Source organism: Phaethon aethereus (assembly GCF_964289735.1).
Source record: "Phaethon aethereus genome assembly, chromosome: 5".
Taxonomy (NCBI): Eukaryota; Metazoa; Chordata; class Aves; order Phaethontiformes; family Phaethontidae; genus Phaethon; species Phaethon aethereus.
In genome coordinates this window covers 59,849,672-59,872,533 of record NC_138579.1, presented here as the reverse complement: position 1 = coordinate 59,872,533, position 22,862 = coordinate 59,849,672, and the positions used below count along the sequence as shown (strand labels likewise).

The 22,862-nt window shown below is 36.2% G+C and overlaps 1 protein-coding gene across 4 annotated transcripts in view; it reads left to right on the top strand.

Annotated features, from left to right (window-relative positions):
* The window catches only part of SBF2 (SET binding factor 2), a gene marked incomplete at both ends in the record, with an annotated part of 278,020 nt that overhangs the window by 210,340 nt on the left and 44,818 nt on the right, over positions 1-22,862 (top strand). For all 4 annotated transcript variants that reach the window (XM_082000477.1, XM_082000476.1, XM_082000474.1 and 1 more), the window contains 9 exons: positions 8,518-8,688; positions 10,281-10,543; positions 11,819-11,991; positions 12,259-12,332; positions 12,724-12,919; positions 14,106-14,233; positions 16,506-16,681; positions 17,595-17,740; positions 21,657-21,855. In XM_082000477.1, coding sequence (XP_081856603.1) covers positions 8,518-8,688; positions 10,281-10,543; positions 11,819-11,991; positions 12,259-12,332; positions 12,724-12,919; positions 14,106-14,233; positions 16,506-16,681; positions 17,595-17,740; positions 21,657-21,855 — 1,526 coding nt within the window. The remainder of the gene's footprint in view (positions 1-8,517; positions 8,689-10,280; positions 10,544-11,818; positions 11,992-12,258; positions 12,333-12,723; positions 12,920-14,105; positions 14,234-16,505; positions 16,682-17,594; positions 17,741-21,656; positions 21,856-22,862) is intronic.

Below are 22,862 nucleotides of genomic sequence, written 5' to 3'. Positions count from 1 at the left end.
TAGCATGTCATTAACTGCTTCCTCCTGGCTTATGAAGAGTTTACTCTGCTCTCCATCCCCATCTTCCAGCTCAGGTGGCTGGAAACCCTGCAGGTACCTGGTCTGCCTATTAAAGACTGAGGCAAAGAAGGCATTAAGTACCTCAGCCCCTCAGCCTTTTCCTCATCTTTGGTGACAATGTTCCCCACCATATCCAGTAAGGGATGGAGATTCTCCTTGGCTCTCTTTTTGTTGTTAATATATTTGTAGAAGAATTTTTTGTTATCCTTTATGACTGTGGCCAGCTTGAGTTCTAGCTGGGCTTTTGGCTTTCTAATTTTGTCTCTGCTTGACCTAACGAGATCCTTGTACTCTTCTTGAGTTGCCTTCCCCTTCTTCTAAAGGTGATAAACTCTCCTCTTTTCCCTGAGTCCCAGCAATATCTCCCTGTTCAGCCAGGCCGGTCGTCTTGCCTGCCAGCTCATCTTTCGGCACATGGGGACCATCTGCTCCTGCACCTTTAAGATTTCCTTCTTGAAGACTGTCCAGCCTTCCTGGACCCTTTTGCCCTTCAGGACTGTCTCCCAAGGGACTCTCTCAACCAGTGACCTAGAAAGGCTGAAGTCTGCCCTCCAGAATTCCATGGTAGCAGTTTTGTTGACCCCTCTCCTTACTTCTACTCAGAATCGAGAATTCTATCATGTCATGGTCTCTAAGCCCAAGACAGCCTTTGACCACCACATCTCCCACGAGTCCTTCTCTGTTTGTAAACAGCAGGTCAAGCAAGGCACGTTCCCTAGTAGGCTCCCTTACCAGCTGTGTCAGGAAGTTATCTTCCACACACTCCAGCACCTCCACAGTCATTTTCTTTGGCTGTTTGTCAGGCTGGATCTTCATTTAATCTCTCAAATGACTTACCTCAGAGTGCAATAAGTTCAAGTTCCTTGTCCTTTCAGGATTCTTCATGATATTGTGCTTCCTGTTTTTGTCCATCCTCTCACCTTCTGAATCAGGTAGTATATATTATTTGTATTGCCAAGGTAAGATCTACTACTGTCATAATTTTTTTTATTACTTTGCAATTTATGTTCTGTATTGTACCTTTACATCTTTCTGACTATTGTGCTCATCCTATTCTTGAGGACTACTTGAAGACTATTGTTTTAATAGTTTCTTCAGAAAAGGGAATGCTATATATTGAGAGAACTTCAGAGAGAATTCTACCACTGAAGACAGAGAAAGCTGCCATAGGAGAAGGAACATAGTAATTAAAGAAATACTAGAATGAAGTGACCGAAGAATTTAAAAAGAATTACTTTATTTAGATGCTCTATTAACTGGGCTTTAAGTCTCATATCAGGTCATCAATAATTCTAAGAACCACTATCTGAATATAAACAAAAACATAAACTTCTGAGTTTTACAGGATTTATTTGTTTCTGAGTGTAGGCCTGGATAACAGCTTTGTTGCTGGGAGGCTATTTTTGTGAGTAGAGCAAATACCATCATTCCAATCCAGTCACACAGGTGCATGCTCACTGCTGAGCCACCTAATGCCAAAGGAATATGGTGACATTTTAGAAGATTTTCAAAATAGCTGTGTCACAATTTCAAAAACTCTTTAGATGGATTCAACACTGCAACTGAGAATTTGTGAAATCTGTAACTTAACTAATGGATTTAAACCTTGGTGAATAGACTCATGGTAATCTCAATAATGAAATTAGATTTAAAAAAAAACCCAAAACTTTAATTTACTGTAGACAGGGGAAAAAATCCGCATATTTCTTATCCATTTCTTGGAACTTTATTTAGAACTCTGAAGTTCTGGTATCAAAATGTCTTCTTTTTCTTTTTTGCGGATTCTGAACATTCGTCATTCTAGATGATTTTAGTTTTCTTAGTGTGTTCTGTGTATAACAGAACTTTGTAATCTTTTTGTTGTCTCTTTGGAGGAAGGAGAAGTATGCTATTGTGCATTATTTAATGTTACATGTAACTTTGTATTAGCATACATCTGTATAGAAATCTGAGATATTCTGTATGGCTTTAAGTAATGTATAGTAAATTATACATGAGCTTCAGGAATCTGGGATTAAAGATCATGAGTAGTTAGATGTTTAAGTCACTTTTGCAAGAAAATGTATACAATAAATAAAGCTCAATCCAGAATTACATCCCAATTTTGCAAAATTCTAGAATTCTATTGCCCTCTGCTGGTTTAGTGTACCTGTCTGTGATTTGGTAGGGCTGAATTGTAAGTGAATTGGCCTTTCTTTTATTTTTCATGGTGACTTAATAGTAGATAAACAGTGTAATGAACTGCTTTGCTACTCATATTTTAAAGTCTTTTAAAATATAAGTTAGTCTTGAGTCCAGTCTTGTTTGGTGGCTTTCTGAAGGTAGGAGAGGTGGCAAATTGTTTTCTTTTTTGTTGCTGAGGTTTTCAGGTTGGAGAAGCTTGATGTAGTATTTTGTCCTTCTTTTCCTGAAGCAGTAGAAGTCAAAACTAAAAAAAAAAAAAAACCACCAAAAAACCCCCAGAAACTTCACAGTTCTTACTTTATGTTTTTATGACCTTTCCCCACATTTGTACACAAATACATATGGGTATAATTTTATATTTCAGACCAAATGGGAAAACCATTCGTTGAATTTTACTTTTTGACTGATGTTATCCATGCAGTGCTCAGTCAGACTTGAAGACATATTCATATATACTTATACTTGTTTGAGTATGTGCATGCTGTGATAAATATTGATATATATGTGGCGTGATGCAGTGTTGTCTGCAAGTAATACATCGATTTAGAAATATATAGGTAAAGAAAATATAGATAAGCCTCACTCCTGCAGGTCAATCTACGCAGGCTGATCCTGTGGGACTTCTTTGAAGTCTTTTTGAATTTACCAGGTATCTGTGTGGGCACACCATAGATCTGAATGGAGGACTGGCTCATAAAATATGGTCATATGCAGAACTTGGTTTACCTCACCTTAGGGAGGGCATGTTGCCTACAGTAAGTAGTACCTATTCATGATATGCGATAGGTGGTAATTGGCTGAATGTCTATATATAAACAGCTCCTAGATGGGGAGTAACCTTTTAAAGTAGCAGTGTCGCTATGTCCTGGATGATCTATGAGCTTACACTTGCAGACTTCCAGGGAGAACCTTAACCAATACAGGAGAGGAAGTGCTGTGATCTCCTTTGGTATGCAAAGAAGAATGGCGGGTAATCTCATAGGTGTTGCAATAGCTTTCTCACAGAGATGAAGCAGATACACCATAGCACCGTGATTCTTCGAGGAGCTGAGGAGGAAGCTGTTCTTTGCAGTCAGCAGCAACCTCGTTCTCACCTCTTTTCCTTCCTCTTCTCACCAAAAAGATCCAAACCAATAACCCAGGATATAAGTTGGAGACAGAAAGGAAATCTCTAAAAAATAGAGTACTGTTGAGTTTGTCCCTTTGTTTCCATAGCCAAGAGACATGCAGCAAAATCCTATGTGAAAAGAGCATTCTCAGGTGGATTTATATTCTGTTTTTTACTCTTTTTGTTTTGTAACTCTTTTTCCAACTTCACAATCAATAACTGGATCCTTTGGTTTGCTAGAATAAAATTACTTTCTTCTTTAAGATTTTGTGGTGTAAAGGGCAACGACTGATGAGTGATCAGCACAAAGCATGCTTTTCTTTTCCAGAAACGAGCAATCTAAATAATATAATGTCATAGAGAAACTCTTTGGGGACCTGCACCTTGCAGTAAGTTTGGGAATCTTGAAGTTGGTACACATTTTTTACTGAGCTGCAAGTATCATTTTCAGAATCAGAAGTATCCAGTGTCAGGAAACAGAGAAAAAAAATCTAGGCTGGTATTACCCAGTGTCACTCAATAAGGTGGAAATAATGGAAAGATAATTCCTGAATTCAGAAAGTTGCATATAGTCACACATAGCAAATCCCAAATCTACCTTGTGTTTTCACAAACTGTAGGGTGTCATTTGTTATTTTCATATGGATAATGTCTTTTTAATACATAATTAGGGAGGGGAAATGTTGGGGTTTTTTTACATGCCATTAGTCTCTTGAAAGTGTTTCGTGTCCTTTGCAGAAGTTAACTTATTTCTGCTTGGTTATTACAATTTACACCTCAGTGCTCATTCAAGCTATTGTACAGACACCTTTAGAATAAGGACTTTATCAGTTCAGAACTATTTTTATTATTTTCTTCTGGGGTCTTTTATAAGCTGTCAGCCCTTAAATCCTCCCTTATAAGTAGGAAATTCTTTTGCTGCCTCCTACATTCATTCTGTCTGGCAGAAATGAATTATCGGGACAGGGAGAAGGAGCATAAATATCAGTATAGTTTAGCTGTCCTATGGAAAGATAGGTGAAGATTTGTTTTATATATGTAGTATTGCTTCATGAAAAACACTGAACTACTGTTTTACTTAAGTTGGAGAAATAATGAGTAAATTCTTTTGAATACAACTGTAAACATTGGGGCCCTTTTGATGTATTAATTAGTTTCCATTCTAGTCAAACGGGCTGAATAAGCACTCTGAGTGGAGAATATAGACGCTGCAGGCTTCATGAAATGCTTGTATTTGTACCAAGAGTATTTTTAGTGCATGGATTTTGACTGCATAGGAGCAGCAGCGTGCTTCTTAAGGTTGGTATTCATATTGCTTTTTTACAAACTAACCAGAACAAGCTGAGAATTCAAAGTGACTTTGCCCAAAATAACTGACAGAGCTGAGCCTGGAACTACAAGTCCTGACTTTGATTCTATGCTCTGGCCACTACCAGGATTGGCCATTTGTTTCAACACATGCAGGTGATGAGGGTAATATTTATGATCGCTTAGCTTTTTGGTGGATTTTCTTTCATCCTTTTGTAAAATATTTTTTACTTTGTCTAGGAGCTACTGTCAGTGTTGATTTATGCCGTTATATTTGAACATAAATCTCCATCGTTTAAAAATCGTCTTTTGTACATGATTGTTCATGGGTTTAGATGATGAGCACAGGAAGAGCATCTAAAAGACCCGATGCTTTCCTGTCATGTTTGTTCCCATGTGAAAATCACTTATTTCATTTTTATTTCTGTAAGACTATTACAATGGACCCAGGGTTATGAGTTTAAATTTTCTTTTGGGTTTGTGCCAAAGATCACTCCCACTTTTCATAGTTTACACAATTACCTGGACTGAGGTATCAAAGGCAGCTGGACAGTTTGACAGTCAAATCACTCCTTTGTGTGGCATTCAGTACACAAATTGGCATGAGTTAACTATACCAACTAGCTGGGCTTTAACAGACATTTACTTTTTCCCTTTCTTCCCTCTTGCCCCCTGTTTCTTGCCCCCTTTTTCTTGCTTCCTTTTTCATCCCACTTTTTTGCCCCACTTTTTTTCTCCCTCTTTATTCCCCCTTTTTCCTGCTTTATTGTGACTGGGAATTACGCCAATGAAAAAAAATAATAAATGAAAGTAAAAGTCATGATATGGCTTTAGGAGTAACTGTTGCGTTCAAGATGTGTTGTCCATATTTATATTCCATGATTTACCTGTCATCCCCATTCTTCCGTAACACAAATTTGTTGCATCTGGAATTTGAGTTAGGTGAATGATTGGGACGGATCCATTCTCTGGGCCCTGGGTTAATTACCACAGCTGAAAAAATTAAGCCATTTTGAGCTAGCTGTATACACACCTACCAATGGTGAAAGATGATATGTGTACAGCTCTTAACGAGTAGATTACTGTAAAGGAGGTAGCTTTACAGGAGGATAGAGGTAGTCCTCCTGTATATATCTTGTTTTCTCATTATCTCATTTTTTACAATTAAAAGACTCAATTTCATATACAGTTGGTTGTCCAGCTAATTAACAAACTCAACATACTCATGAGTTAGCCTATATTTTGTATGCCTGAGATTTTTTCAAGGAATGCCCAGCAGTCAGTACAAAGATCAGTAGGACACTATTTGAGCTGTCCTGTTCTGTGATTTAACAGGTAGATCAAGTACGAGAGTCATTGCTGTGTGATCAGTTACCATTTCCTGTGAGCTAGCATAAACTGCATCACAACTGAAACTTAAGTATCTGTTAAAAAACCTAGCTATTTTCTGTTTCAATCTGTATTGAATAAACAAAATCACTTTTAATGTATTTTGAATCTTCCACACATTTAGATTTCTTAACAGGTTACCAAGAAATTTTGATTAAATTCTGCATGATTAAATAAAAATTACACTTTTCACTTTTTGATGGTTAAATGCAAGAAGGTATTTCAGCTGGGTGGATTTTAGTAGAATGTCATGTATCATTTCCTCATACCATTTCAAAGGACCTTTTCTTTGATAGGGAATGAATACATGGCACATGATCAGGACTTTTAGTTCATGATGTACTTGGGAGAGCATAGTGTAGAAAACACAGTTCAAAGAATTGCAAAACCAGAAATCTGTAAACCAGACTTCAGAATTTTCAGTTGTAATTTCTTAGCATTCCACTTGAATGCCTGAGTGCCTACCAAGGAAGTATTATATGTACTGGCTGTTGAGTACAATTGTACAGTTGTAAATATTAAGTTGAGTAGTATTCATGCTCAACAGGAAAGTGGTTTACAGCATAATCATTAAAGTAAAATTTAACTTCTGGATATAGTGTATGTTTCAGGTATAGGTAGTATTCTGAATGGAAGTCATTAAATGAGGCACCCAGTTATCTACTTTATTCTTCAGTTCTACTGCATAAAAATCATAAGCAGGTATTTAGAATACCTACTTCTTTGCTGTGTGTAGTATGCAACACAAACTTTTTGGTGGCCTCTTTTTCAAAAAGTAAATGTATTATATAAGATTTCGTTCTTCATGATTCACATCATTGAAATACATTTCCTTTCATAGTTTGTGGTTATCAAGAATATTACACAGCTCACTGGGAGTTTAGTGCTACCTAAATAAATAGACCTACTTGAAAAAAATGGTGCAGTTGTAATGAGTGATGCTGTAACAGTTCTGGGTTTGTTTGAGACCTTATAGGGATCCAGACCCTTGCGGCTTCAAAGAACATACCCAATTTAGTACTCTTTCAGGAGCTGGATCTGGGTCATACAGTGCAGTAGATAATGATAATGAAGAGAACAGTTTATCTAATCTTCTGCTGTTGCAACAAATGCAGCTTATTATCTGCTGGAGGGTAGGAGGGCTCTGCAGAGGGATCTGGACAGGCTGGATCGATGGGCAGAGGCCAACTGTATGAGGTTTAATAAGGCCAAGTGCAGGGTCCTGCACTTTGGCCACAACAACCCCATGCAATGCTACAGGCTTGGGGAGGAGTGGCTGGAGAGCAGCCCGGCGGAAAGGGACCTGGGGGTGCTGGTTGACAGCCGGCTGAATATGAGCCGGCAGTGTGCCCAGGTGGCCAAGAAGGCCAACAGCGTCCTGGCCTGTATCAGGAATAGTGTGGCCAGCAGGAGCAGGGAAGTGATTGTGCCCCTGTACTCGGCACTGGTGAGGCCGCACCTTGAATACTGTGTTCAGTTTTGGGCCCCTCACTACAAGAAGGATGTTGAGGTGCTGGAGCATGTCCAGAGAAGGGCAACGAAGCTGGTGAGGGGTCTGGAGCACAAGTCTTATGAGGAGCGGCTGAGGGAACTGGGGTTGTTCAGTCTGGAGAAGAGGAGACTGAGGGGAGACCTTATCGCTCTCTACAACTACCTGAAAGGGGGTTGTGGCGATGAGGGTGTTGGTCTCTTCTCCCAAGTAACTGGTGATAGGACAAGAGGAAATGGCCTCAAGTTGCACCAGGGGAGGTTTAGATTGGATATTAGGAAAAATTTCTTCACTGAGAGGGTGGTCAGGCATTGGAACAGGCTGCCCAGGGAGGTGGTGGAGTCGCCATCCCTGGAAGTGTTCAAAAAACGTGTGGATGTGGCACTTCAGGACATGGTTTAGGGGACATGGTGGTTCTGGATTAATGGTTGGACTTGATGATCTTAAAGGTCCTTTCCAACCTAGTGATTCTGTGTGATTCTGTGATTCTGTGATTATTGGAAGGCCTTAGTTGCCACTTACAATTATTTTAAATTTCATTACTGTAGTTCTGACTTTAAAATGAGAAATAGTTTTCATCTGTGTGAATACTGATTTCTATGTTCTAGGACTAGGTTATTAAAAATACTATCTTTTGTTGGCAAGGAAAATGTTGTATATTAGAAATGTGTTCTGTACTATCATCACAGAATTCTTCCTCTCAAGTCTCATTTTTCTACTGTGAACCAAGAAAGCCATGCCTTGCACTGGCATTAGACATGTATACAAGCTTCCTGTATGTTCATTTCTTTAATGGCACAAAACTGAAGATAATTATATTATCACAGTATATATATTATTATCAGCATATGTTGTATATTTCAGTCTGTACAACTGATTTTTTTTTTACATATATATATTTCAATACCCAAGCCATAGCCTTTAAAAGAAATTAAATAATAGGATTGATTTGTCAATTTTACATGTTTTCTGCTTTTAGAAATTAGCTCCTGGAGTCAGTCAATTTGCTTACACCTGTGTACAAGATCATCCTATCTGGACTAACCAACAGTTTTGGGAAACAACCTTTTACAGCAACGTGCAAAATCAAGTTCGTTCCCTCTACCTTACAGCCAAAGATGACAACCATGTAGTACAGTTGAGACAAAAGGTAGGATAATATATTCAAGTAATTATCAAGGTAGTATTTTTATTCACATTTTAATTGTCTCCTAAGTTAGAGAGCTATGTTGTGGTTTCTCCAATTTTATGTATTTTTCTTTCATTTTTCCCATATTAAACAGCATACAATAACATGAAAAATAACAAAAAAATTATTTGTCTGCAAAGCATTACAATTTGATGTTGCTCTTATGATTTTTCAAACAACCTCTTTTTGTATAATTTTCCACACTTTAAGGTATACTTTTTTCCTGAGAGTAGCAACTTACCGTATAGCACTATTACAAACTTGCAACAGTTCTATTATATGAACAACCTAAGCTAGCAGCAGTTCTAGTGTCCACGGTTAGATTATTACCAAGCCCTAGGGTCGTTTCTGTTGAATGGCACTTAGTCTGCTTTACTAAAATTGGACAGATCTTCCAGAACACAAATTGTCTGTCTCAGTAGGAGGAAAGTACATCTCTAATGCAAAAATGAAAGTGTAACAGGAAGCCTTGCAACATGCTAAAATAAGATTTTTTTTTATTATTTTTTTTTAAGGAGGAGCACACATACATAGTAAAGAGCCATTTGTAATTTCTCTTCTTGTATGAAAATACCATTATCAACTATGTGACTAAAAAGTATATGCTACCCAAAGACATACAGCATTGTAAAGAGAGGAAGTAAAATAGAGAGATTCCAAAAAAAGTAGTCAGAATGAAGAACTGAAAAGGCATGTCAGACATATCGGGGATAAAGAGAAAAGGACTGCGGGACTGTATAGGGGGAGCTCCTTCCAGTCTGACACTACATACAGAAAAAGTGAAGAGTAGTAGAATTTACAAGGAAGCATCTACTTTAACCTTCACATGTGTTTATATGGAAAATTAGCTCAGTTGTAACTTAGGATGGAAAAAACACTTGCAAGATACTAGTCCTTTATTAATTTAACATCAGGCGTTAGGTCACTCATATCGACTGCCAAATTCCTTTATTCTAGATTCCTCAGACTATAATATAATTTGACTATATGCCATGTACCTAGTTTGCTTCAAGCAAATGCTAGAATTGTACTCCAACATGTAAAAACATGAATGTTTCAGCTGATGTGGAAACTATTTCTATAAAAGCTTGCCTCATCTGAACTTCCTAGGAATTTGGAGAATATCACCTGCATCAAACAATGAGCTGCATGGTTATTACTCAGTCTAATTTATGCTTGGTCTTATGTGAGCTAAGTGGATAAGCTAAGGAGAGCAGCTATACTAAAATCAGTAAACCACTCTGAATGAACATGGAAGATTATATAGCATAAACAAGATGTAGAAAGAAATGATGTTATTTAGAACTGTCCACATTGTGCTACTTGTATATTTTGGTAAACTGCCTTCAAAGCTCAGTTACTATTCTCATAACTTGCCTTAAACCCTATTGAGTGTAGTTATTTGCTTTTTCTTTTTAAATTAATATATAATTTAAATAACTGAAGACGTTTAGTAAACAATTTAATAAAGGTTTGACTGAACTTTTTTTTTTTTAAGTTACAGTTTTATTATTTCTTCTATGTCTTTATATTTATTTCTATATGTCTTCTAGGAGAAAAATTCTGTAGGTCCAGACCAGGATAAGACAGCAATGGACCTGGCTGCTGAGCAGTTGCGATTATGGCCAACTCTTAATAAACAAACACAGCAGGAGCTAGTCCAGAATGAGGAAAGTACGGTTTTCAGTCAAGCAATTCATTTTGCTAACCTCATGGTCTACCTGCTAGTGCCACTGGATACGAGTAAGAACAAGTTACTGAGAACATCAGCTACTGGTGACTGGGAAAGTGGAAGCAACAGCATTGTCACAAACAGGTGGGTACACAAGTTCAGCGGTAATCAGTCAGGATGCACCACAGTTTTCAAAAGCTTCTTAGTTTTCAGCATTTATTCTAGACACCAGCCTATTTCAATATCTTCTTTTCAAGTTCATTGATTAAGGAAAGCTGAAGTCTAACTTGATTCCTGTTAAATAACAGAACTTAATCTGGAGTAATTTACCACCATTTAAAGGAACATAAAAAATTTATTGTCACAGTAGGAATTTTTAATTTAGTAATGCAAATGTTGAAGAGAAGCATAGGGTATGATGAGAAAGAAAACAGCAGCTCAAAAATTACTTTGTTAGTTTATATACAACTTAAAATAAATAGTGTATGAACCTAAAATCAAGAAAGATTTGTATAGCATCCATAAAAGCACAGTTTCTGTGTAACAGCTGCAGGGAAGAAAGGCACTGAGGTCAAAGCAAGAGGGCTAACACTGTGACAAAGGTTAAATTACTAAGGAGGCAGGAGGAGTATAATGCTGGTTACATTCCCTAGCGTGCAAATCCAGGACATTTCATAACAAGCGTTCCTCCCTCTCTATTTATTGTCTTCATTGTCACCTATGATCCGTCAGAATCCCACCTGATAGAATTGTAGAACACTACGTAAGAACACTGACATCAAACAAAAGATAGGCAGGCTATCAGTATCAAACTCCCCACGGCTACCCTTTCTGCTGGCTAAACACGTCTAAACTCAGGCATTAGGATATGCTCAGTAGTCAGGTTGCAGTGGATGTTGCAATGTATGAATCTGGCCCTTAATATTGTTATAGGAGGCATTTTTAGATGTTGAAAGTACATCTCCCACTGACTTGCATTTTCCATCTGATGCACAGAACTTTTCTCACGGTCGTTTTAGCTTTTGAATGCTTTGCTCTGCAACCAAAATATTAATTTAATATATCTTCCTCTGTGTAACTGGATATTTGTTTACCATGGGTTGCAAATAATGTACTTGACTTTTTGAAGATAAGACAGAGCTCACTTCCAAGCAGCATTTTTTTTTTTTTTTTTCTTGTGGGCCTGTCTGTGTTAGATTCATGGAGGGAAAGTTCTCCTATGTCCTCATCTTTGCAGTTCTGACAATGTTAATGATGGTGAAAATATAATGTAATTGTGGTACCACTGTATGCTTTTAGCAAGGTTTAGGTATTGTAACTAGGAAAAAAAACCAGCTTGTCCGTGTCTAGCCAGGTATCATATGTGCATCACCAGCTGAATTTTTCACACTTGAATTTTTTTTTTCTTTATGTCTATAGTATTGCAGGCAGTGTTGCAGAGAGTTATGACACTGAAAGTGGGTTTGAGGACTCCGAGAACAATGATGTTGCAAATGCAGTTGTACGCTTCATCACCAGATTTATTGACAAGGTTTGCACAGAGAGCGGAGTTACACAGGATCACATCAAGGGTCTTCATTGCATGATACCAGGTAAGAATTGTGACAAAAAAGTGATCTGAAGTCTTTCTTTTTTCTTTTTTTTTTTCCTAGTGAGGCAAATGCACTTTTTAGTTTCATTTACTTTCAGTAAGTTAGAACGTTAGATTTCTTTTCTAGGCTATAATTGCTGTTGAATTTAAAATAATTATTACCTTGATGTTTAAATTTGAGAATTTCAGAGTATCAGAATTTTAATTAGATTGCAACTTTCTCTTTCATATTATGTGAGACTTCATTTGTTGTATTACTGCTTTCCAGGCATTGTAGCAATGCACATAGAGACCCTGGAGGCTGTCCATCGTGAGAGTAGGCGACTTCCACCAATACAGAAAGCAAGTATTATGAAACATATTTGTATTCTTTAAAAGTATTAGAATCATGCAATTTAGTCATCTTTTTTTTCCCCTTGTAATGTTAGGAGGGAACAGCAAAACATTGAAAGAAAATTTCCACCGGTGATAAATAAAGTGCTTGGCTTTGGTCTCATGAAGTATGAACTTATGAAACTGGTAGAGCCAAACTTCTGATCATAAACAAGCTGTTGCATGCCCACTGTTTTTTGAGACCCATTTTTCTTAGTTGCGTCCAAACTCTTATCTCTCTGCTTTCGACTCAGTCTCATAACAATTTTTACTTTAAGCTTTTTAAGCCAAATATTATAACTAGACTGAAGTGTAACACTGGTATTGCCATTACACTTACACTTTCATTTGTTTGCATCAGCCCAAAATTCTACGACCAACTTTGCTACCAGGAGAAGAATTTGTTTGTGAAGGTCTCCGTGTGCTACTGGATCCTGATGGCAGAGAGGAAGCTACAGGAGGACTGCTTGGAGGTCCTCACATTCTCCCTGCTGAAGGGGCTTTGTTCCTTACCACTTACAGAATTATATTTAAAGGCACTCCTCATGATCAACTGGGTAAGAAAAATTAAACAGTGATGATTGTGGTCCTGCAGATAGGCAGGACTTTGAGCTGGCCTATCCGCCTATTCAAGCATCAACATAAAAATGTATACACATCACAGCATAATTTTTCATGTTTATCGGATAAGAATAATCTCTTAATTTATGTTTTTATTACTAGATATGATAGTGATTGATTTTGATTTTGTATTTAACTTAACTAGAACTTATTTCTTCAAATGAGGCATTAGATGCTAAATGTTTGTTTATTTCTGCATATTAGTAGATATTTAGAGTGCTGTCTTCAGTAATTTATGTAATACAAAATCTTGATATGTACTTAGAGGAAACTTCAGTAGACTGTCACATGGTATTTACATGTACATGGTATTTACGGACGACCTTAAGTTAGAGACAGACACTCATGACCATACTTTAGTAATTTCCATAGACTTTTGAATGGACAAAATGCTTAGTATCTTTATATTTCAGTTCCATCTGTAAAGTTGGTCTAACAATGCTGCTTTACAGAGCAATGTTTGTAAGCTTCTTCACCACTGAGACAGACCATACATACTGTATGAGATCTGCAGCTTCCACTACCCCTAGCTTTTCCGTAAACCTTTTTTTTCAGCCACTGGAAGTGTGTTAAATGGAGAATATTCATGAGTTAGTATTCTCCCTAAAATGATTATTAATAAATTCACTATTCTTTTTAATATGCAATGGAAATGGCTCTTCTGAATTATAAATTTACATGTTTTGACATCTGCCATTTCTAAGCAGATTGTCATTCAGAAGTATAAATTTATTGTGGAAAGTTCATGATCACATGTAAAGATCTTAGTGTATATAATTTGTTTTATAAATTGTATAATGCAATATGAAATTTGAATAAGCTTGAAACTGTTTCTTCACCCCTTATCAACCTAGATTTTGGGGGTGTATTTCCATAATGTAGAAAGACTCAGAAGGAAGGGGAATTATTTTTCTAATCATCCAAGCTGAAATTAAGCAGAAATTCAGAATACAAATAATACTTTAGGAATTTACCAACTTTTCAGGTATGTTGCCTGAAATTAATTAGGAACTGTTATTTTTGTCATGCTTTGTACTTATTCATTCCAAGTACAATGTGACCAAACCAGATCTGATTCTGTGATCTAACAAGTATCTGTAAATACAATTTTATCGTCCTCAGTTGGAGAGCAGACAGTGATCCGGAGCTTTCCTATTGCATCTGTTACGAAGGAGAAGAAGATCACAATACAGAACCAGCTGCAGCAGAGTATGCAGGAAGGACTGCAGATCACTTCAGCTACCTTTCAGGTGAAAGGAAGTCTTGTAAAAATTTCTATGACAATACAATCATCTCAAAATACTTACGAGCAGCACTTTGTCCTGATCTTTGTGAAGAGTTCAGTTTTCTGCCCTATAAAGTCAATAGAGAATGTAGTACTCTCATAGAAACCCTGGCGTTTCTGGGCCCAGTTGATATTTGCAGAAGGTTGCCATTTTCATATTCGATTTCTTTCACTCCTTTCCTCACCTTTCTGTTTTGGATCCAGTAAAGAGCTATTTTGGGTCCAAAATCTCTTAATGTGAGTAAATAGAGGCCTAGGCAGGCCTGTGGAAACATGCTTTCTCTCTCCTCCAGCTACAAGGAAGGAATACAAAAAAGCTATAAATATTGCTTTCACCTCAAGACTTGTCATTTTACCAGCTTTCTGTAAAAATCCATGGCAGAAAGTCATGGTACATCTTACATGGAAGCTGCAACTCCAGGGATCCTTAGGGTAGCCACCACTGGCCAGAAGCAGTGAGCCTTCATATGATTTGCACAGATCCGGGCAGTTCCCTGACTTCTGCACTGATCCTGTAGTTTCCTGTCTGTAGGATCCCCTTCAGTGTGTTCAGCAGAAGCATGTACTGCAGGGCGATTGACAGAAATGGACTTTTATGAATTAGGAATCATGAAGTCTCTGAAGTCTTCCCTAAATGTTTCTTCTTGGTGATTTTAACTGTGGTCAAACCCTAAGAGATGGAAAGTTGAAGGCAAAGAATCTTATATCATGGACTGAAAGCAGACTGCAGTACTTCAGATATGAAATGTTTTGTTGGATTGGCTGACTGCAGAAGCATATTTTTACTGAGAACAATTAACATTTGAAAACATAATGAAATAGATCATCAGCATTTAATAGGTCCTTACAATAATGGACATTATTTAGCTAATCATCCTTCAATATCCTATTCAAAAGCGTGAGATTAGGAATACAAGTGAGTAAAACAACTGAAAGAAAGTTCTTTTGAGAGGACTCCATGAGGACTTTTATTTTCCAGGAATTTTTTTAACAGAATAGTTAGCATGCTTCAATGATGTGCTAAATACAGACACAGCTCAGTGTTTTTAGTGCTGGATTCTGGTCAAACATCATCTTTGCTTTTGTTTAGCATAGTTTTGTATTAGGTTATGAGAACAAAAACAATCAGCAAACAGTTTACTTTCTGTTCCCTTTATACCAGCTAGGGTTCAATATAGTATGAAATAGTCCCTCCTCTTTGTTTATTAATTATGACTTTCAGAAGGTTTTGGCTGCAGTTATGCTTTTTAATGTCTTTAAAACTTCAGATCAGTGTAACCCCTAAAGATTCAAGATCTCCTTTCATGGAGGTCCTAGAACAACATAGTTATTAGTCATTTGGAAAGTATTTACAAAACAAGTGAAATTTAAAAAGCAATGATGAAATCCACCTTCTAGATGGCAAATAAAAGACATTCAAAAGGTGTATAGGTATGTGCTCAGAAATAAAGCTCTAGGATAGGTCTGTCTTTGCTTTTTCCACACTGTTAAAGTTCTTTTGGGCCTTTTTTATGGATTCCCTATTTTCTCTCTTTTTTTTAATTATTTTTTTTTCCTGAATTGCTGACTCTCATCCTTTTTGCAGAGGATGATGGAATGGGTTTTACTTTTTTTCCCCCCGAACCTTTCAAAAAGCATTTTTAGTGGGGTGGATGGCTCAGTGTTGAATACTGATTCAAGGATCAGATTTCACTATTACATTTTTATTATTAGCAGTTTTCTGTACTTTGCAAGGTGAGGCAAAAATTGGAATGACTAAGTAGTGGAAGTAATAATGGTTGTGACGTATGAATGCTGAAATGGGTGGTTTGATGAGAGTCTTTGAAGTGCATTACCAACCTTAATTCCCAGTATATGGGCAGAGCTGGCAGAATATTTCCAAGTTACGCTGTTCCATGTGACTAGTATTTGAACTGGTGTAGTCATCTTAGTGCCAGCAGTACTACTTGGATTTACCAAAATATTTTTTTGTTTGATATTATGAGAATTCCAGATGCTTCTTAGTGAAAATACCATAGTATTAGGATATAAATGTAAAAATCAAATTAAAAAGTAATAAGCTCATTAATAACTATTATACCTCAAAACCAATAAGATATATGTACATATATTTGTATTTTCCGATGGGCACAGTACTTCATAAGTATGGGAATTTGCTAATATATTTCAGGATCTTTTAATTTCTTTAGTTCAATTTTTTTTTCAGTTGCTAACATGTCATGTCTTTTAATACGCAGTTAATTAAAGTAGCATTTGATGAAGAAGTAAGTCCTGAAGTGGTGGAAATATTTAAGAAACAGTTAATGAAGTTTCGTTACCCTCAATCTATCTTCAGCACTTTTGCATTTGCAGCTGGACAAACAGCACCACAGATAATATTACCAAAACAAAAAGAAAAGAACACTTCATTCCGGTATAGTCATTCTTCTCCTTTACTTACTGATGTTCTTGTTTAGTATTAGTCAAATATCTTGAACAATCTGACAGCTTTGCAGAAGTACATATGATTTAAGCAGTTTTCAGGAAAGTCAAAATAACTGATTGCTCTTCTGCATCTTTTTATAGTTACTGAATAAAAGGTAGATTGGTATGATATACATGTTGATTTGGCATAGGAATGTACTATTTATCCAGATTTCTAGCTGCAGTAAATTGGAACAAGCATGTCATTACATTTTGAAACACACACAATGTTAGTAGCATTTTCAGTTATGTGAACTATGCCAACATAAAAACCAGATTTCTTGTATATTACTTTATAGGTTAATAACCTAATGTGGGTTAGAATTAATTTTACCCTTAGTACAGTCCATACAGTTGTCCTAGTGTCTTTTATCTAGAGTTTGAGCTTTGGGTCCTCTTTTGAAGTTTGTTATATGTGAATTTTTACTAGACTGTTAGTCTGTTCCAGAGTGGTAGTTCCTGTGATTCTGTGTTGATTATTGCATTGTTGACACAGGAAAGTGTAATCCAATGCTAGTCATGGAACCTTAAAACTTTAAGGTAATTTCTGTCTTTCCTGCCTCTACTTTGTCAGCTTCATAGATTTATCACATTGCCAGCAAAAATACAAATGCATAAAGACAGATGATGGCTGCTTGTTCATTACCATTAGACATAATAGACACAAATTTATCTCAATAAAATTGGTGTTTAAAAACTAATATAGGAAGTCATTTTTCTGGAGGTTATAATTTTTGTCATTAAATGAATATATATGAAATACATTTTATTTGCATAAGTGGGTTCATCATAAAAATCTGTACGTGCTATTGGGCAGAATCATATGCATCTTTCTAAATATTTTTATTGCTATAAATTTATAGCACCTTCTCAAAAAGCATTGTGAAAGGAGCAAAACGTGCTGGGAAGATGACAATTGGACGCCAATATTTATTAAAGAAGAAGACAGGGACAATCGTGGAAGAAAGAGGGAATCGTCCAGGCTGGAATGAAGATGATGATATCTCTGGTAATAGTAAAACATTTTTCTCCATGTTGGTTGATAAGTCTATCCTATTATGCTTCCATTCCAATATACAGAATAAGAAACGTTTTCAAGAAGAAATTGCAGAATCTTCCTAGACAGGAAAGAGGAAGGTTTCAAATATGTACATGTAGTAAGTGTTTTCTTTTGTGATGATGAGGAAAAAGAGGAAGTTGACTTCATTCAGTGGTAAAGCAAAATACTAGATTATAATTTTTTAATTATCAAAATATTTGCATGTAGTATCTTTTTTTTACCTCATAGTAGTGTAGATGGAACAGCACAGAAGCATGCTGTAGGTTTCATTTGTCTTTAGACATCATGAAATCTGTAGTTAGTCTATGATGAGAAAGCAGTAATTGGTGAGATTCAAGAAAGAGCAAATACTATGGGAGACGATTGCGGATGTGGAAGTGACATGATTTCTGAAAGCAGCAGTCGTCATTACTACTGAAAATACCGTTTTTCCAAATTTTGGTTGAAAGGGTTTTGGGACAGAAGGTAGAAAGTGATTTGGGCACTTTTTATAGTTCATGTGGTGGCACGGAGTTTGACTTTCTTCCAAATACTTCTTTTCCTACCATGTGCTGCTGTCAGTACATCCTTATCTGGACCAGTGCTAATTTATAATAAACCACTAGAGGGAACCAGATTCTCCTGTACATAAACAGGTATTGTTTTGTCATACCATTCTTTCTTTTTAAAAAAAAAATAAGCATTTCAGATAACGAAGTGTTTATCAAATACTAATATTTTCTTCAAAACATCAGAAAGCCAAATTTTCCTTTTGAATATTTGGTCAGTGATCAGGGCGACTTCTGTGACTTACGTGTCTTAAGAGCAGATACATAAAGGTTGCTTGAAGTAGGACCGTGTTACTATGTTGTCTCTGTTCTCTCTGAAATGGAAGAAAGCCATTCCAGGAAAGCTAAAAAATATTGACTCTATTCTTTCATTCCAGATAAAAGTGGTGGAAAAAAGGCAAAAAAAAAAAAAAGGATTGCAAAGTACAGAATGTCTTTACACTGCTGAAAAATTATGTTCTTAATTGAATTTCCAGCATCTTCCTTAAGTGCTGAGTTAGTACGCATTCTGATGTTGCAGATTCTTTGGGTCAGAAGCAATTCTGCAGGCTGTATCTGTGTTTTGGGTGATTTTGTGTCCTTCACCTAGGGACACCAAGCATAATCATGTATACATACTTCTCTTGACAATGAAGAAATTTTAAAGAGTTTTTGCATTACTGATGTACAAAATAACTGTATTCTTCCATGAACACAGGTGTTATATAAAAATTAGTGATAGTCACTTTTTTCCTCCCCTAACAAAACCATAAAATTTTAAATTGTGAGGTTTCCTACTGGCTGCTTTCTGGATGTTTTGAGTGGGAACGTGTAAGGTGATCGAGGTCTGACAGTTTGCTTTTTTCTCCACGCTGCACTGAGACCTCAGGTACAGTCACCTGAGAACAGCAGTAATTTTTTGTTTCAGACAGAGTACAAATAGCCACAGGAAATTTGCTGTTTAATCACTGCCATTTCTTTTATAATGACTGCTGTGAATGACTTCTTGTTTGCAAATCTCAAAAACTGAAGTATAGGAAAGTATGCAGCTATACCAACAATGAAGCAAAAGGGAACTATTTGCAGCAGGTGGTGCATTGTCTTAAAAAAAAAATGTTAAAGGTTGGAAGGAACTTCAGAGATCATCTACTCCATCTCTGCCTCAAGGCAAGATCAACATACTTAATCTGTTCTTCATAAATGTTTATTTCACTTTTTCTTAGAAGCTTTCAAAGGTAAAGGTTCCACAACTCTAAGCTATTTGTACTAATGCTTTAATCATTCTTAAAGATGAAGAAAATCAAGCAACTTCCTGATATTCAGGCCAAAACATTTCCTTGACACAATTTAAAGACTTCACTACTTACTCTGCCACCATATACCTATAGAAGAGATGATTCCCTTCATTCTGATTTCAGTGCTTAATGTATTTGCAGACTATTATAATATTTCTCTTCTCTTTTTCTTTTCTGGATATTAAATATCTGCAGTTCTTTCAGTTCTTCATTTATTAGTCTTGATAGACTTCTGATCTTCTTCATTGCTCTTTTCTCAGACCTCTTTATCTGGCCCACGTATAACTTTTGCAATGTGATTTCTAAAACTGGGCACAGTACTCTAGTTATTAATTGTTGCTAATGAACACCCAATTTCCCTCCAATTCTCCATTTCTTATTTTCAGAGTTTAGAATCTCATCACTACTAAATTTTGTTTCATATAAGTGATCATACTGGTGTGTTCCATAAAATAGGAGACTGTAAAACCCACTTTTACAAACAGTCATATCTCAGGAACAGTAAGATAGAGGGATTATTCCTCCCCTTTTCAAAATGCAAAAAAAAAAATCCATTTTAAACTCGAGACAGCAGAACATCTTAATTTCCCTCTTCAAGTTAAGGACACTGGTATGAGCTCTTATAATCTCTAGCTTTTTGTGCACAGGAAAATGTTTTGCAAATTCTGATCACCAATATACGTGCTTTCATGAGAGAAAAATGCATTTAGAAAAAATGTTTCAAAAAAGGCACCCTCATCTTATCTGAGTTAGTTATAGCTTTCCATTCAAAACTGTTAAATACCAAGGTTCTATATGTCCCAAAATAAAATTATTTCTAAAACTAATTTAATTTGTTTCTCGTTAGAGCACTTTATACTTGTAAATGTATTGTAACTTCTTTCTTACCATGACAGATACAAAAACGCAGTTAGAAGAGGAGATATCCACAGCGTTAAATTCTTTTTTTTTTTTTTTTTTTAATTATTTAGGCCAAACAGAGAATTTTTGGTTTTGTTTGAGGAGCTGCAGGGGCAATAAAATTATTCATTTAGTTTTTATCCTAAGATGCACCCAAAAAAAAAAAATGTGTATGGGTTCTACTCCTGTAAATTCTCAACGTTGTCTCTGGCCAGTAAAATTTTAATTGTATCATCATTTTTATTTTTAAAATAATTTTAATTTCCAGTTTATAAAGTCCTGTTTTAGGTTTAAATTCTTACGTACTTTTCAGTGCCTCATTCATGAATAAATAATTCCCCTCATACACACGCATTTCGATGCTTGAGGTGGTAGCAAGTAACTGATACATGCTGTGAACAGTAAATCTACTTTCAGAAGTATTTGGAAATATTGGAAGTGTCAATAACAGGCAGGTGGCAGGTTTTGTACAAAGAACTTGCTTGACTTGAATTTCAGTGTAGTTTGAACATGTGACATGGTTTTTATCTCTCATCATTAAAGGTTTTTCTGCTTTGCAAAGTGCAGCTGATGTGCACGACTGAAGAAAGCTGCTGTTTGACACTGCAGCTGAGGCATTAAGAAACCAACAGTTATCTGTTGTGAAATTATGACACAGAAACTTTTTTTTTATTTGAACCAAGAGTTAAAAAGATTATTATATCTTTTGAAGATAGTTTAAAAGAATCGCAAGGTCCATTTTCTCTTGGATGTTTAATGAATTTATGTGCACTTTTTTCCATTATTCTGTCTTGTGTACATCTTTGTATAGCAGTTGTGAGTTTAACAGATTTTCATAAATTGTTGAAAGAAAGATTATCTGCCTTCAGTTCCTATGAGGTAGCTTTTTCCAAGATTTTACCGAGTTGTCAGCCATGCCAGTCACAAGTGCAGGAGGTAACTGTGCAACATAGTCAGGTTTCCTGACTCAAATATTATTTTATTGCTTATAATTTCTATAAACAGTGGTTTGTCTGTATTAGTTCTTGTCATTCATCACTGACAGTAAGACAAACCAATATTTTGTTCAGAAGAAAATAGCATCATTTTCTGTGTAACTACTGGCCTCCCCAATAGCAAACTCTTAAAGGTTTTTAACTTTAGTTTCAGATGACAGCGAGCTGCATACAAGTGGTACCCTAAAAGCATCAGAAAAATCAACAATGGAGCAATTAGTAGAAAGAGCCTGTTTCAGGGACTATCAACGTTTGGGACTAGGGACCATCAGTAGTAACTCTTCTCGCTCCAAGACAGAATACTTAAGAATAACTGCACTGAACAGGATGTATTCGCTTTGCAGGAGGTGAGTTTACCAATTCAGTCAAGTAGTTGAAAATAAAGATGACATAACACACATGCCACATGATGTATCCATTTAAGCAATTTATTCCGAGAAAAATAGGAGTGTTCAACCAGTGACCTTGAAGCTATTTGTATTCCGCTCAGAGATTTGTCTTCTGGTGGCTGCTTATGTATTCATCAGATTCAGAAAGACTGCCAGCAATGGTAGCAGAAGTGAGCTTTCAGAACTGCCCCAGAAGCTTTGTCAGACAGCACAAGTTTTCCTTCCTGGGTTCTTTCTCTAGCCCATGGAAAGAGAGTGCCCCTGGGGCTTTTGGAGGAGACTAACCTAGATACTCTGAATTGCTTTTTGAAGGAGTTTCTTTTGGCTTTCTACACTGATGTCTAAATCATAAAGCTATTTTTCAGCTTTCTGACCTAGCCAGTAAAGTTAGCTAGTAGAACTCACTCTCTCGATATGGTTTCCGTAACTTGCTGTGTTGGTACTGGAAATTATTTGTGTAATATATTTGCATATATATATGCTGTTCCTATATAAAAAAGCAAGCCTCAGAAACAACTATACATTACTATTTTCTTCAAGTAAAAATATGTTTTAAAATTGAATTCATGAAGGTATACACAATACTTGAAAAGTTTGTCATGTGCTAAGTCATGTGCTGTGTTTTAACACATGAATGTTACTAACGCCTTTTTTGTTGTGAAAGCTGATGTAGTTTACTTCCACTACCCACAAAAAGTCTTTTTAATATGAAAGCATAGCTGCATGAGTCCTATCAGAACAGTATTTCCATTCTCTAAAGCCTGTTTTGGCTAGTCATTGCTTCCATTATGGATAATGAAATTGCCAGTTCTTCATGGAAGAAGGGCACACAAGAAAAATCTTAGATCCTTTCTTGTTTTCTAATTTATCTAGAGTAACAGGTTAATAACTGGTTTTGTTCAGTCACTATTGAGTACAATGCAGATGAAGGCATTAAATCTGTATAATTTCATTATGCTTTGAAC